The sequence below is a fragment of the Hypanus sabinus genome, chromosome 15, assembly GCF_030144855.1.
Source record: "Hypanus sabinus isolate sHypSab1 chromosome 15, sHypSab1.hap1, whole genome shotgun sequence".
NCBI classification, from domain to species: Eukaryota; Metazoa; Chordata; class Chondrichthyes; order Myliobatiformes; family Dasyatidae; genus Hypanus; species Hypanus sabinus.
In genome coordinates this window covers 11,316,296-11,331,822 of record NC_082720.1, presented here as the reverse complement: position 1 = coordinate 11,331,822, position 15,527 = coordinate 11,316,296, and the positions used below count along the sequence as shown (strand labels likewise).

The following is a 15,527-nucleotide window of genomic DNA, read 5'->3' as shown; positions in this document are numbered from 1 at the left end:
AAGCTTGTGGAGGCATTAGTAATAATTTTTCAAGAATCACTCAATTCTGGAATAATTCTGGTGGGTTGGGAAGAGGTCATGACTAAGAATGAGATTTAGGGTACTTAGAGGCACATGATAAAATAGACTAAAGTCTGCATGGTTTTCATATGGGGAAATCTTTGCTGAGAAATCTGATGAAATTCTTTGAGGTATGATAGGCAATGGAGAGTCAGCGGATGTTGTGTACTTAGATTTTTGAAGACCTTTAACAAAGCGCATGGACACGAGATTGGCTTACTGGCAGAAGGCAAAGAGTGGGAATAAAAGGGGGCCTTTTCTGGTTGGCTACCGGTGACTAGTGATGTTCCACAGAGGTTGTTGTTGGGACCACATTATATGTCAATGATTTGTACGACAGGATTGATGGTTTTGTGGCTGAGTTTGCAGATGATAGAAAGATAGCTGGAGGGACAGGTTGTGTTGAGAAAACTGTTAATCTACAGAAGGACTTAGATTGAGAAAATGGGCAAAGAAGAGGCAGATGGAATATAGTGTAGGGAAAGTGTATGGTTATTCATTTTGGCAAAAATAACAAGCGCATATATTATTTTCTAAATGGAGAAAATTCAAAAATCATAAGCGCAAAGAGATTTACAAGTCCTTGTGCAGGATTCACCAAAGGTTAATTTGCAAGTTGAGTTGGTGGTGAAGAAGGCAAATACAATGTTAGTTTTCATTTCAAGAGGACTACAATACAAGAACAAGGATATAATCCTGAGCTTTATAAGGCATTGGTCAGACTGCACTTGGAGTATTACAAGTAGTTTTGTGCCTTATCCTCTGGAGGGTCCAGAGAAGGATCACAAGAATGATTCTGAGAATGAAAGGTTCAACCTATGAGGAGAGTTTTTTGACTCTGGATCTGTAATCACTGGAGTTTAGAAGAATGAGTGGAATCTCATTAAAACCTATTGAAGGACTATGGAAAAGCCTAGATAGAGTGGACATGGAGAGGATGTTTCCTATAGTGGGGGCTCTATGACCAGTGGACACAGCCTCAGAATAGAGGGACATCCATTCAAAACAGCAATGAAAAGGAATTTCTATAGCCAGAGAGTAGTGAATCTGTGGAATTCATTGCCACAGACGGCTGTGGAGGCTAACTCATTAAATATATGTAAAGGAGATTGATAGTTCTTTTAGTCAGGGTCAAAGGTTACAGGGAGAAGGCAGAGAATGGAATTGAGAGATATAATAAATGATTTTTAATGGAATTGATGGATAGGACTTGATGGGCCAAATGCCACAATTCTTCTCCTATGACTTAATGGTCTTATCATCTTGCGGCTAAATCCATTCCCCAACCCCCCTCCCCCACCACCGCAGATTCTGCTCAGCCCACTAATTTCTTCTAACAGATTGCCTGTTGCACTAAATTCCATCATTTGTAATCTCCCTACACAACTCCCTTGTCCATTCATACCCCCATCCCTTCCCACCAATCTCCCTCCTGGCACTTATCCTTGCAAGCAGAACAAGTGCTGCACCTGCCCTTACACTTCCTCCCTCACCACCATTCAGGGCCCCAGACAGTCCTTCCAGGTGAGGCGAAACTTCACCTGTGAGACGGCTGGTGCGGTATACTGCATCCTGTGCTCCCGGTGTGGCCTTTTATATATTGGCGAGACCCGACGCAGACTGGGAGAACACCTACGCTCTGTCCACCAGAGGAAGCAGGATCTCGCAGTGGCCACACATTTTAATTCCACGTCCTATTCCCATTCTGATATGTCTGTCCATGGCCTCCTCTACTGTCAAAATGCAGCCACACTCAGGTTGGAGGAACAACACCTTATATACCAGCTGGGTAGCCTCCAACTTGATGGCATGAACATTGACTTCTCTAACTTCCGTTAATGTCCCTCCTCCCCTTCTTACCCCATCCCTGATATATTTAGTTTTTTTGTTTTTGTTTTTTCTCCCCCTCCCTTTTTTTTCTCTCTCACTGCCCATCACTCTGCCTGTTCTCCATCTCCCTCTGGTGCTCCCCTCCCCCCTTCTTTCTCCCTAGGCCTCCCGTCCCATGATCCTTCCCCTTCTCTAGCTCTGTATCCCTTTTGCCAATCACCTTTCCGGCTCTCAGCTTCACCCCACCCCCTCCAGTCTTCTCCTATCATTTCGCATTTACCCCTCCCCCTCCTACTTTCAAATCTCTTACTATATTTCCTTTCATTTAGTCCTGACGATGGGTCTCGGCCCGAAACGTCGACAGCACTTCTCTCTATAGATGCTGCATGGTCTGCTGCGTTCTACCAGCATTTTGTGTGTGTTATCTGTAAGCTCTTGTCACTTTTCTACATTAGGATAGCAGTATAAAAGGTACACATCAACTCCCAAGCACATCATATGGGAGCTCAAAAAACAAGCTCTGAGGTCTGGTAAAGCCAAGTGACAGACTCTGTTTTCAGATATCAGAAAAATAGGAAGATTCCTGTGCTTCTAGCTTCCAATCCAAGGCAGTTTCTCCTCTGTCATCTATCAACTCTCTAATAAAGATGGTATATCCATTGTGGATTGAAAACTAAAATGTTTGTGTTTGTAAGGGCTTACTCAGTTAATTAAGAATCAAAACTATTCTATTCAACACAGTTTCAAGCAGAATGGTAACTTCACTAAAAAGGCAGAGTGATTCATTTACTTGCTCTCAGACTTCACAGCTTCCCGCAACATAGGAGGGAGGCCCATGGAGTTCATGAAGCAATCCTATTGCTTCCATTATTTTCCTAAAAACCCACGTTCTTAACATTCTTGTCAACTACCCCTCTCCCCCAAGATTCAACCAGTGACCTCCAGAACAGTGATTTACAGTGGCTAATTAACCTTTTTACCCACGTCTTTGGAACCTGGAAGTCAATTGAATCACACAGGGGAAGTTTATGGGGAAATTGCACAGGCAGGCACACCACCCAGTCTCCACCCAGCTAACAGGAGTCACCTGCCACTCGTTTCCTACTCAACACCCGCAGCCTATTTAAACCCAGCTCACACCAACACACATATAGCCTCAAACACTTGTTCCCAGCCTTCAGTATCTGTTCTCTCTTATTTTGTGACCCACCCCATGGCTTGTTATTTTGCAGCTTATTAGTAAAAATTTTTTACCTGCTAAATTATCTCAGGTCAGGCCTCCTCCTCACTTCCTGACACCAGGGAGGAAATCTACCGTCCTTAACTGATCTGGTCTACACCTTGTGGCTGGCTCTCAAATGCTCTCTGAAATGGCTTTGAAAGCTTCTCAATTTAGGTACAATTAAGGGTGAGCAATAAATACTAGCCTTGCCAGTGGAAATGAATAATAATAAAATAATTATCTGGAGTGGGTTTTGAACAATTTAACTTGGAAGTAAGAATGCTGCCAATTAGGACAAAACAATAGGATTTGATCTCTTCAGTCAAGAGTAAGTTTGACATAATTTACTCACTCTTGCTACTTCTTCAGGGATTTCACAGAGGCCAAGTTAATTCATCACTACACTGTTTGGAAAAAGTGCTATTATAGTTAGAACCAACCCATACAAGTCCCAGCAACACACACACACACACACACACACACACACACACACACACACAAGGAGCTCAGCAACTCATGTAGCATCTACGGAAGGAATAAACAGCTGATATTTTGAGCTGAGACCCTTCATCAGGACTGGAAAGGAAACGGGCAGAACGGAGAGTATGAAGGCAGGGGAGGGGAATGAATACAGCCTGGCAGGTGATAGATGAGACAATATGAGGAAGGAAGAGGGTGGGTGGGGGGTGAAGTAGGAAGATGGAAAAGGTAAAAGGCTGCAGAAGAAGGAATCTCACTGCAGAGGACAATGGACTATAGGAGAAAGGGAAGGAGGAAAGGCACCAGAGGGATGTGATGGGCAGGTGATGAGAAGAGAAGGGGTGGGACAGTAACCAGAATGGGGAATGGAAGGAAGAAAGAAGGGGGCAAAATCAATGCTTAAACCATCAGGTTGGAGGCTACCCAGGCAGAATATGAGGCATTGCTCCTTCAACCTGAGTTTAGTCTGATCATGGCAGTAAAACAGGCCATGGACAGACATGTCAGAATGGGAATAGGAATCCCCTGGAGAACTGCTTTTGCAATGGACAGAGTGAAGGGGCCTAACACAGCTGTCTCCCCAGACTGCATCGAGTCCCACAGATATAGTCAGGAGCACTGGATGACCCCAAAAGACTTGCAGGTGAAGTGACATCTCGCCTGGAAAGATTGTTCAGAATGCGGAGGAGGGTGGAGTGTAGGGGCAAGTGTAACACATCACGGTTGCAGGATTAAGTGCCAGGAGAGAGATCAGTGGGGAGGGTTGAGTAAGTTTTTAAACAAGTGACAGGGTGGGAAGAAATATTCAAGAAACCGGGAGAATCAGTTTGCTTGTAAAAGATGTCAGAGATGGAGACGGATTGAGAAAGAGGACAGAGGTGTCAGATGGACCGAGAAATTTATAGGCAGAGTGGAAGTTGCAGGCAAAGTTGATGGCATTGAGGAACTCCACAAGGGTACAGGAAGCAGTGCCAATGCAGCTGTTGATATTGCAGAGAAAGATTTGGGGAGCATTACCATTGTAGGCTTGTTCCATGTGGCTGACAAAAACAGGTATAGCTGGGGCATATGTAGGTGCCCATGGCTACACCTTTGCTTTTGAGAAAATGAGAGGAGCTGAAAGAGAAATTGTTGAGGATGAAAACCAGTTCTGCCAGAAGAGGAGGGTGGGTGGATTTGGTTAGGTCTGTTGTCCAGAAAGAAGTGAAGAGCTATTAAGACTCTCCTGATGGGGGGGGGGAGGGGGAATGGAAGTGTATAGGGACTGGAGGTCCATAGTAAAATTAAGATGATCAGAGCCAGGGCACTGATGGATGTAGGAAAGAAGGGACAGAACCAATGGGGACAAATCAACTCTCAGGTCCATTGAGCAACTTGCATACAGTGAGTTTTCAAGAGTATGGGAGAAATCGTGGAACATGAACAGGTTCATTGATGGCCTTGATGCACCCAGTAGACACAGAAAGGCAGAAAATGTGCAGATTCCTCATTTAGGTAAGAGACTTCTTGTTACTCAATTTGACCACTCACCAGCTTGTATATGCAGGACATAAGAGAGCAGTGTGTAATTCTTGTTTTCACCATCAGGTGGCACTAGTCTCATAGTTCCAAACTGTAATGAACAGCAAGCTACTGCACAGTTTTGCAGTTAACCCTTCCTGCACAACAGAACTATGGCAGGCAGCAGCCCTATTGGATCAAGTTAGTCTCAGTGTAAAGGGTTAACCACTTACGAGATAAGGAATTCCTGCTCTCAGAGGACTGTGAATCCTTACAATGTTATCTTTGCAGGAAACTACAATGTTGGACTGAGACAGAAGGTCTGAAACACCGACTGTTTGATTGTATGATTTGCTGCTCCACTGCGAAGTTTCTTTGAGGTATGCCTACCCTGAAGAAGGTTAAACCTTTCATTCGATGGAGCTGTGTGAGACCGTTTCTCACTGCCCTCCCCTCTGTGATGTCAGATGCTCACCCAGACTCGCTTACCAATCACCAGCCAGCTTGTAATCCCCCTACCCCCTACATTCCTATTCTGGCTTCTGGCCCCATCCTTTCCAGTTGTGAAGAGGGGTCTCAGCTCAAAACATCAGCTATTTATTCCCTTCCATAGATGCTGCCAGATTTGCTGAATTCTCCAGAATTTTGTGTGTGTTTCCCAAGACTTCCAGCATCTATAGAATCTCTTGCGTTTAAAATTTGTACTGGTTGTGGGAGTTGATTGTGGGGTGTGAGCAGGGAACAGGAGCTGGGGTTCACATAATAGGCCATAATATAACTGGATGGTGGAATTGGCTCTTGGCATCATAATTCTGATCTTGGATCACGAGTTCTTATAAGTAAAAGCACAAACACATCTGACATCTTGAGCTTTGAGTCTCTTTCATGGGCAGCAGGTTATGTGGCATCAGGACTATTGCAGACACTTCTCAGCAAGTTAACACAAGTGCAGAACAGATGCTTCACCAAGTGATCTGACCAACTCTTACAAAGCAGATGAACTCAGAGCAGGGAAGGAGCAGTCAATCTATCGAAACGTGCCCTGCAATATGGGGCTGAAGAGTTTCGCTGGGCCTTCCATCAAGTAACATCCATTCACAGGTCAACATTGTCATGATTGCATCTTGGAAAGTGGAAGTCTGACACAGGTTGGATGTCAGTGGCTCCCGTATGACTTCCTGCTCTACCCTCGACTAACCAAGCCAAGAGCACCCTGGCTCAAGCAGTTGGATCTGCTTTACATCTAATGAAATCCCTGACCTGATTGAAAAGTTATTTCCTTTTCTAATTTACTGTATAATAATATTTTAAATAAATTTCCAATCCCTCACCTTCAGTCTCACTAGGTCCATTATCGCATGTGGGCATCAGGGAGTTGGAAAGAACAGCAGTGAAGCAAAAGCACCAAAGGCATCTATCAGATGGTAGCATGATGCTAAAAGCAAAGTCAAACCGAATTGCTGGAGGAACTCAGTGTTAGGTAATATCCGTGGAGACAAAGAGATAGTCAATGATTTGGGTTTTGAAGGACTTGTGCATCAAGTCAAACTCACTCAGGCTCACCCTAAAACATCAACAGACCCTTAGCCTTTGCAGATGCCATTGGACCAAATGACATTTTCCAGTTTGTTTCAGCTCCAGTATCCAACAAGTGCAATCTCTTGTGTTTATCAATGCTTGTTTCTCATAGGGACAAGACCCGAGATGATTCGTCCTGCTCATTGTTCTGGAGTGAAATTTTTGACAACAAAATCATGTAAAGATATCTGCAGCCTCCTGTGTCAGTAAGTTATCAGGAATGTTCAGGGAAGGGTTCTCAAGCCTGGCTGCTGCTTGAGGCCGACTCCTCTTCTCAAAGGCCGCAGAAATCAGACCTCAATCAGATTGAAAATCAAAGCCATATATAGCAGGGCTAACCACAGGAAGAGAGCATGGGGCTGAAGCAAGTGTGGGCAGACAGCAGTGTCTACCACAATCTGGAGTACTTCTCTCCTACTATCTTTCTCACAGCCACATAATCTCCCACAAGTATAAATTCAGAGGCAGCAAAGAGCTGCAGTAATTTTCATCAAGGAGCAGGCACTCAGCTTTAAATCCAGACAGTTCTGCAATTTAACGCTGTCTGCAGGCTTGGTTTATAATTATTAATACTTTTGCCAAGCCAAGTATACTAATCACTGGTTTGAATTTTTCATTTGCTTGCCTTCACAGCCATTCAGCAGTGGACAGAATGCACTGGATTTCTGCAGTATGAAGTAATGCTTCCTGACGTCATCTCCCTATGGCCTGTTTCTAATTCAATGTTCTTTAAATTCCCTGCTTTGTTCCCAAAGGACTTTTAATTGAATTATCTGAAATACTTTGATTAGATCACTCCTGAATCAACTAAATTGAGGGGAATATTCTACATACGAGTCAATTTAACCCTTTAAGTCCCAGTTTCATTTGTTTGCAATAGAGATATGGAGCAATACAGCGCAGAATCCCGGTGTGGCCTCTTGTATATCGGGGAGATCTGATGCAGATTGGGCGTCTACTTCACCAAGCACCTACCATCCGTCCACTAGAAAAAGCAGGATCTCCCAGTGGCCACCCATCTTAATTCTACTTCCCATTCCCATTCCGACATGTCAGTCCATGGCCTCCTCTACTATCACAATGAAGCCACACTCAGGTTGGAGGAGCAACACCTCTTATTCCATCTGGGTAGCCTCCAACCTGATGGCATGAGCATTGATCTCAAACTTCCAGTAATGCTCACCCCTTCACTATTCCCATTTCCCTCTCTCACCTCTTCTTACCTACCTCTCACCTCCCTCTGGTACTCCTCCCCCTTTTCTTTCTTTCATGGCCTTCTGTCCTCTCCTATCAGATTCCCGTTTCTCCAGCCTTGTATCTCTTACACTAATCAACTTTCCTGCTCTTTACTTCACCCCCTCTCCCTCCCAGTTTCACCCATCACCGTGTTTCTTCCTCCCCTCCCCTCAGTTTCTTACTCTGACTCCTTATCTGTTTTTCCAATTCTGATGAAGGGTCTCGGACAGAAGTATCAACAGTTTACTCTTTTCCACAGACTCTGCCTTGCCCGGGAGTGGGGGGGGGTGGGGGGGTGAGTGAGTGTGTGTGTATGTGTGTGTGTTGCTCGGATTTCTAACATCTGCAGATTTTCTCTTGTTTGTGACAGATACAGGCCTCTTCGGCTCAACCCATCCATTCCCAACCAAATCCCTTTTCCCACATTTGCTCCATATCCCTCTAAACCTTTCATATCTACATACCTGTCCATGTGTCTTGCAAATGTTGTTACTGTACCTGTTTCAACCTCTTCCTGCTGCAGCTCATTCCATTATACAAACACCCTTTGCATGAAGAAGTTGCCCCTCAGGTCCTTTGAAACCTTTCTCCTTTCATCTTAAGCCTTCATTCCTTTTCCCCAGGAGAAAGACTGTGCATTCACCCGACTCTCTGCCCAGTGAGGTTTTACATTGTGTCTGCAGCACCTACAGTGTGCCGTCTAGAATTAAAGTGGGAATTATATTCATGCAGCATTGTGACAATGAACACTCATCCCTCACGTACAGTCAGGCTTTCCAACTCCACCATCCACACTGCCTCCGTGGCCCCGTTTGTTGCAGAAAGGTGGTGCCCAGCCGGGCTCGCAGTGGCAATTGTGGTTGTTGTTACAGACCTGGGCCAAGATAAGAGAAAAGCACCATCAAAAACCCATCATTTTAACCATGATTGTTCATGCAGAAAGGCATCGGTGATCGCCTGTCCAGTTCAATGATCCCTCTGTTTCTCCTGGAGCTTCCCTGCACAGCACTCCTGTCTGTGATCACCATTTCACCAGAGCCCCTATACTCTGAGATGCCCCAGACTTTATACACCATCTCCTTTTTCTATAAAGTCTTCTGCCTTACAGTTCTAACATTCTCTTTAAAACTTTCCAGCTGATTCCAGGCCATTCATAGATTAATAATCACTGACTTGTGGGAAACCACTACATTTGAATGTGCTTTTACAACATTATTAATTTCTGGTCTAATATGCACACAATCGTTTACTTCCACAGACAGTAGAACTACTTTCCTCCTCCTTCGCTCCCCTCCCCCGTAGTATTTTTTTCTTTATTATTCATCTGAGTGCTTTTGGCATCATTCATTACAATACTGTGGAAGCATGGTTACCATATCAAGTTAATTTCTGTGTATTTTCCAATTTATGACAAAATTGATTTATGAATATGTGTAAAAACATAGCCCATTTGTTATCCAGGAATCGCCTGTATCTCTACTTTCAACTGTCTTCTCAAAACTTCCCTCAGTGATTATACATTGATTCACCTCCCTAGCTTCCCATTAATTGTGATGTGGTGCTCCATAATCTCTCGTTCGTTGTTGACCACAACTAGAATCTTCACTTTGAATTACACAGTTATGCAATACAAATTCATAACCCTGTGGAAACTCTGCAGCATTCTAAATTCATAGTCTTACAGGATGGAAACGAGCCGCTTGGCATAACTTATCAACCCCAGTTAAGACACCTATCTATCTGCCTGCATTTGGCCCATTTCCCTCAAATCTTCTCAATCCATGTACCTGTCCAAAAGTCTTTAATGTTGTACAGTTCTATCAGCTCCTCTGGCAGTTTGTTCCATGCCCCACCACGCTGAGGGTGAAAAGCATGCCCTCAGAGCCCCTTACCCTCTCAACTTAAACCTTTGCCCTCTGGATTTAGGCTCTCCGTCTCTGGTTGCCTAAAGCTTCAAAACTCTTCCATATATCCTCACCCGACCCTCACAACAATTAAAGCTTCAATCCCAGGTTTCTGTAATGACAACCAGTTAGTGTGGCACAATACAATTAATCATTGCTGCAATTTAACTGGTGGGAGTTAAAAACTTTATTCATAATCTGTACTCCAAGTATTATTTTCATAAAGAGATTCTCATTTCCACAAGAGCCAATAGAGGCTGTGCTTATGTCACCATTGGGAATCCCACTTAAAGATTGATGAACTATTGTTTGTGCTAAACTATTTTGAATTTGTTCCCTTAACATGTGGATTTATTTTGTCAGGATATAGATCAGAAATAGGTCCTTGAAGTTTCTGGTAAAGGTCTTCGAAAGAGTGCAGAGCATACTGCAGCTGATAGACTTAGTCTAGTTGATGTCCAGTCCAGTTAACGTCCAACTCAGATGGCATTATGATATAGTATATCTGGGTGGAAGCTTCAGAACTTGGTTGGGTGAGGGGGGGGGGGGAATCCCTGGAAGATAATCCAGTCACAGACAGGATGAATGGTCCCAGGGCAAGTGAGTCTACAACTGGAGAGCACAGATTTGAGGTGAAAAGGGAGGGATTTAAAGGGGACGTGAGGAGCAAGTTTTTCCACACAGCAGGTGGTGGGTATCTGGAATAAGGTGCAGGGGAAGTGGTAGAGGTGAGTATGATACAACTCCGAAACAGATTTGGACAGCTACACAAATAGCAAAGATTTATTTATTTAGAGAAACAGTGGGGAGGTGGCCCTACTGGCCCTTCTCGTCAACATCAGCAATCCCCAACAACCCCAAATTTAACCCTAACCTAATCAAGGGACAATATACAATGACCAATTAACCTACCCAGTCTGTCTTTGGGCTGTGGGAGGAAACTGGAGCAACTGGGGAAAACCACAGGGAGGACTACAGAGACTCCTCACAGAGGAAGCCAGATTTGAAATCTGAGCTGCCAAAGCATCACGCTTTGGGACAAACATGCAAGTGGGACTCGTTCAGGCAGGCAGTTTGGTCAGCACGGTCAGGTTGGGCCATAGGGTCTGGCTCTGTGCTGTGTTGCTCTGTGACTCACTTCAAATCACGTGACTGAGGCACTGCAGGAGTTTGTGGTGTCTATAGGTGTTTCATTAATTATTAACCTTGAGACCCAAGCTCAATAATACAATGCAACTCACAGCTCACTCCCAAGTTCCTTGAGTACCGATGTGTTTCACACTTACCCCGTGATTGTGGCATTTTGCAGCACACTCATCAGCAGCCAGGAAGGAAGCATTCTGACACCGTCCTTCAAAACAGATCTGTTGGAACAAAGAACCCATAAGCAAAGGGAAAATAGCCATTTGCTCTTACATAGATGAACCAGGTTAAAATCCTGGAAATCTTCAACCTAACCATCTCACAACACAAAATCAGGCCTTTTGACCCATCTACATTTGCATTGACCACTGTGCACCGATCCATATCAATCCCAACTTCTAGCCATCATCCACACACTTACAGAATGGTGTCAGCAACTGCTTCCACCTCTCTCAGGTACTCTCCACTGGGTGAAAAAGGACACCTTCAGATCCCCTCTAAACCTTACATTTAGGTCTTCTGATATTAAAGTTTCTTGCAGTCTACCCATCCAATACCCCACATAATTTTATACACCTTAATCATGTTCCCTCTTAGCCTTCTTCACTCGAAAGAAAACACACCTAGGCTCTCCATTCTCTCCTCGTTAGTGAACACCACCACCCTTCCCCATCTCCAGTGCTACCATGTCCTTTGTGGAGATACAGTCAACACTGAGACTACAGTGGTTCTGTAGGTCTCCACAATAAAACAAAGTGAGGTATTTTATGTTTAATGAAATCCATAACACGTCATTAAACCTACACCACAAAAGTGTGCTGAGAAACCTTTTACATAATAACGTCATCAAGTCAGACCAGTCTCTTAAAGCAAAACCCCAACTCAACATTTGTGGTTGTGAACTATGTATGTTTCTCCCAATTACGAAATCCGACACAGGCTCACCCTAGAATTCACCAAAACTGGCGTGGTGAGCCCCTCTGGAGCTCAAATGAGCGGCCCGGCTCGGGTCCTGGGTTCCATGGGCGGAGGCACGGCAGGTGTCTCTGGCTCTTCCAGAACGTGTTGGCATGCTCATGGTCATGTCCCGACACCAAGCGCATGACAGCAGAATACTTCAAATCTTGGGTGGGCCAGTTTAAGGTGATCTACTGAAATATGTTCAGGTTTACCCCTCTTATCTATGATAAAAGTCTTTTCTTCCTGCCCCAAAGCACAAAACAGGCATCATGAGGGGGCATAAGGGGATGTTGGTGAGCATCGTGGAGGATGAAAGCAAATGAGGCTGACTGTAGGTCAACAGGGACAAAAGTGGGCCATACACCATGATGGGAGGTAGGAACAGGTGAAAAGGAATTGAATTTACTGAAGAAGGTGAAACGCTATTGAGGTTCCGACCGGACAGTCCTGGAGTCAGGAATGACATCATCTGGCACTCGTAACAGCTGCCTGTATACCAACTTAACCAGACAACTGTAGGTCCTACTTTGGAGCAGTTCTGAGCCCCAGCAGGACCCATGGGAGACAATGGTGCCAACACTCATCGATCTGGGAAGCCCTCGGAGCAGCCTTTAAGGAGCGGTGAAACTGCTCGCATAGGCTTTGGACAGCAGGAGATAAATCACGGTGTGATGTATCCTAATGCCAAGGTTCTGGGGAGAGGTCCGATATGAATTGGGTATCTCAGTCAGAGGAAATATCAGATGGAGTGCCAAACCGAACAACCCAGCTGCTGATAAACACCTAAGCCACATCTGCAGCCATTGTCAATGCTAGAGGGATGACGGGGGGAGATCAGAGGTCAGTGTCCGAGCAGAAGACCGTTGTGTGTCAGAGGAGATGGAAGATCTAAGGCTGTATGCCCAGAGATCTGAAATCTTTGGGCACAGAGCTCTGAAAAAGTGACGCAACAGACTTTTAACATTGTGAACCAACAAGGTGATTTTTTATGTTTCCCCTCTCGCTGTGAAACAGAGACACCTCTTTCGCCCTTACTGGGAGAGAGAGAGAGACTGTGGTTTGTCAAATGCCGGGTGAACAGTGTAGTCTTTGGAGTAACTGCAAGTCCGTATCTCTGCTGTTGCTTCGCTCATGCTTGAGTGCTCGGAGGTGGGTGCCGATGCCTTTTTTTGCTGGTGGGGAGGGGGATTGGTGCTCGCTGCCACTTACACACGAGAGGGAGTGGAGCGAAAGGGGACTTTGAGGTTCTAACATTTAACTGTCATTCATTTTTTGGGGGCACTCCATTTTCATGGACTTTCAGGATGTATATTGGTCAGAATACTGAGTTCAGTTCTGGTCCCCTCACTACAGGAAGGATGTGGAAGCCATAGAAAGTGTGCAGAGGAGATTTACAAGGATGTTGCCTGGATTGGGGAGCATGGCTTATGAAAACAGGTTGAGTGAACTCGGCTGTTTCCCCTTGGACTGACAGAGGATGAGAGGTGACCTGATAAAGGTGTATAAGATGATGAGAGGCATTGATTGTGTGGACGGTCAGAGGCTTTTTCCCAGGGCTGAAATGGTTGCCACAAGAGGGCACAGGTTTAAGGCGCTGGGGAGTAGGTACAGAGAGTGGTGAATGCGTTGAATGGGCTCCAACGGTGGTGGAGGCGGATACGATAAGGCCTTTTAAGAGGCTTTTAGATAGGTACATGGAGCTTAGTATGATAGAGGGCTATAGGTAAGCCTAGTAATTTCTGAGGTAGGGACGTGTTCAGCACAACTTTGTGGGCCGAAGGGCCTGTATTGTGCCATAGGGTTTCTATGTTTCTTTGATTCTACATCTCTCTGACATTAAATGTACCTTTGAAACCTAGAATGACTGGGTCAAAAACATACTGCTGGAGGAACTCAGCAGGTCAGGCAGCGTCTGTGGAGGCAGACAGGATGGCCAATGTTTTTGGTTACTAGCCCAGTCTTGATAATTTGGCCACCTTTCTTCCCCTTCATCCTGACACAAGGTCTTGACCTAAAACATTAACTATTCATATTCCACAAATGCTGCTCAACCTATTAAGTTCCTGACACAGCTGTTGCTCCAGACTGCAGTCTGTTGTGTCTTCTTGAATATATTCAGTGAATCACTGCTCTTTGAAGTAAAGAATTCCAAAAGATATGTGACAATCTTAGAAAAGAAATTCTTTCCTAATCCTGTCTGCTATGGGCTACATCCTTAAACTACGTCCCCTAGTTCTAGATTGTCTACACAAGGGGAAACTCTCAACGTCCATTCTTTCAACCCCCGCAGAATCTCAGATATTTGACATTAGATATTGCAGTAAATTGGCCTCTCACTCTTCTGAGCACCAATGGAATTCAACTGAACTGCAGATGGGGTCTCACCGGTTATAGCGAGACTTTCCTACTTTGACACACTGTCCCATTTTTATTAAAGGCCAAAATTCTGTTTGAAGTCCTTGATACCTGCTGTGTCTCTGCATGAACTAACAGCATCTGCTGTTTCAAAGTCAATTAGATATGTCCATTTTAACTCAGTCCAATCATACCTCACACCCTTTTATTTCTCCTAGCAGAGCAACTTACATGGTTGTCAGTGCACTTTGTTCCAGTCATGACCAGTCCTGGATCCAACATGTCCCCTTCCAGCTCGGGAGTTGTGTACACATGGGTTCCCCTGCACTGCACCCTCTTCCCATTTACCACTATAGTGGTGTCTATGGCAACAGCATTTGTCCCAAGCGGCTTCTTAGCATCACTTTGACACTGTATTTTCCCGCACTTGGCATTCCTTTAAAAACAGAAAAACATAAGTATTAAACCAATTCTGAGAAACCCAGGAGGGATATAGCAGGGGAACAAGCCCACTTGACCACAAAGACTATGTTGACTAAAATGATACCGATCTTTGTTATTGACCGACAGTATGTATGATACCAAATATTCATCTTTTCAGCCTGTCATCTTCAGCCTATGACTCCATGCATCTAGATCTCATAATGTAGAGTTAATCACAGAATTTCAATTTTGAAGTGTTTGCCGCAGCTATTTTATTACCCCTGTGGCCACACTTTGTTTTATTTACAGGTAGCCCAAATTATTGGGGGTTTGCATTCCTAGAAGCTTAACTTTTCATGATGCTTACTCACATCATCTGTGCATGCATCAAGAAACACAGGCTGAAAATAAATTGTGTTGATTTGACTTTTTCCTCACACAGGTTCCTTAAGAGAAAATTTTATGTAACCCCCTGGGTCGCCTCAGGCTCGCTCAGCTCGTTCTTGTCTAGGGGGAGCAGCCTTCAGCCCCGCCAAACTGGGTAATCAGCTGGTGTGGATGCTGTGTGATGTCCCCGCCTCGCCCAAAAACAGACAGTACACCATATGCGATTAACCGAGTACAATTTATAAAGGTTACTATATCTAAGTGATTAATAATGATACAGTATATATGAAGAGAAAATTAAAGAAAAGGCGCCAAACTTATCAAAGTCCAAACCACTTCGTGCACAGCCGTTGGAGCTCAATTACTGAAGTCTTCTGGCCACCATTCGATCCCCTCCGAACTCCTCGACTCGCAGCTCAGGACCCTCCGAACTCCTCGACTCTCCAAAC

At 44.6% G+C, this 15,527-nt stretch overlaps 1 protein-coding gene across 1 annotated transcript in view; it reads right to left on the bottom strand.

Annotated features, from left to right (window-relative positions):
* Positions 1-15,527, bottom strand: part of adam19b (ADAM metallopeptidase domain 19b) — a 186,658-nt gene that overhangs the window by 19,875 nt on the left and 151,256 nt on the right. The window contains exons 16-18 of the mRNA XM_059989994.1: positions 14,500-14,704; positions 11,097-11,174; positions 8,672-8,780 (exon numbers count right to left, since the gene is read on the bottom strand). Of these exons, the coding sequence (XP_059845977.1) occupies positions 8,672-8,780; positions 11,097-11,174; positions 14,500-14,704 (392 nt within the window). The remainder of the gene's footprint in view (positions 1-8,671; positions 8,781-11,096; positions 11,175-14,499; positions 14,705-15,527) is intronic.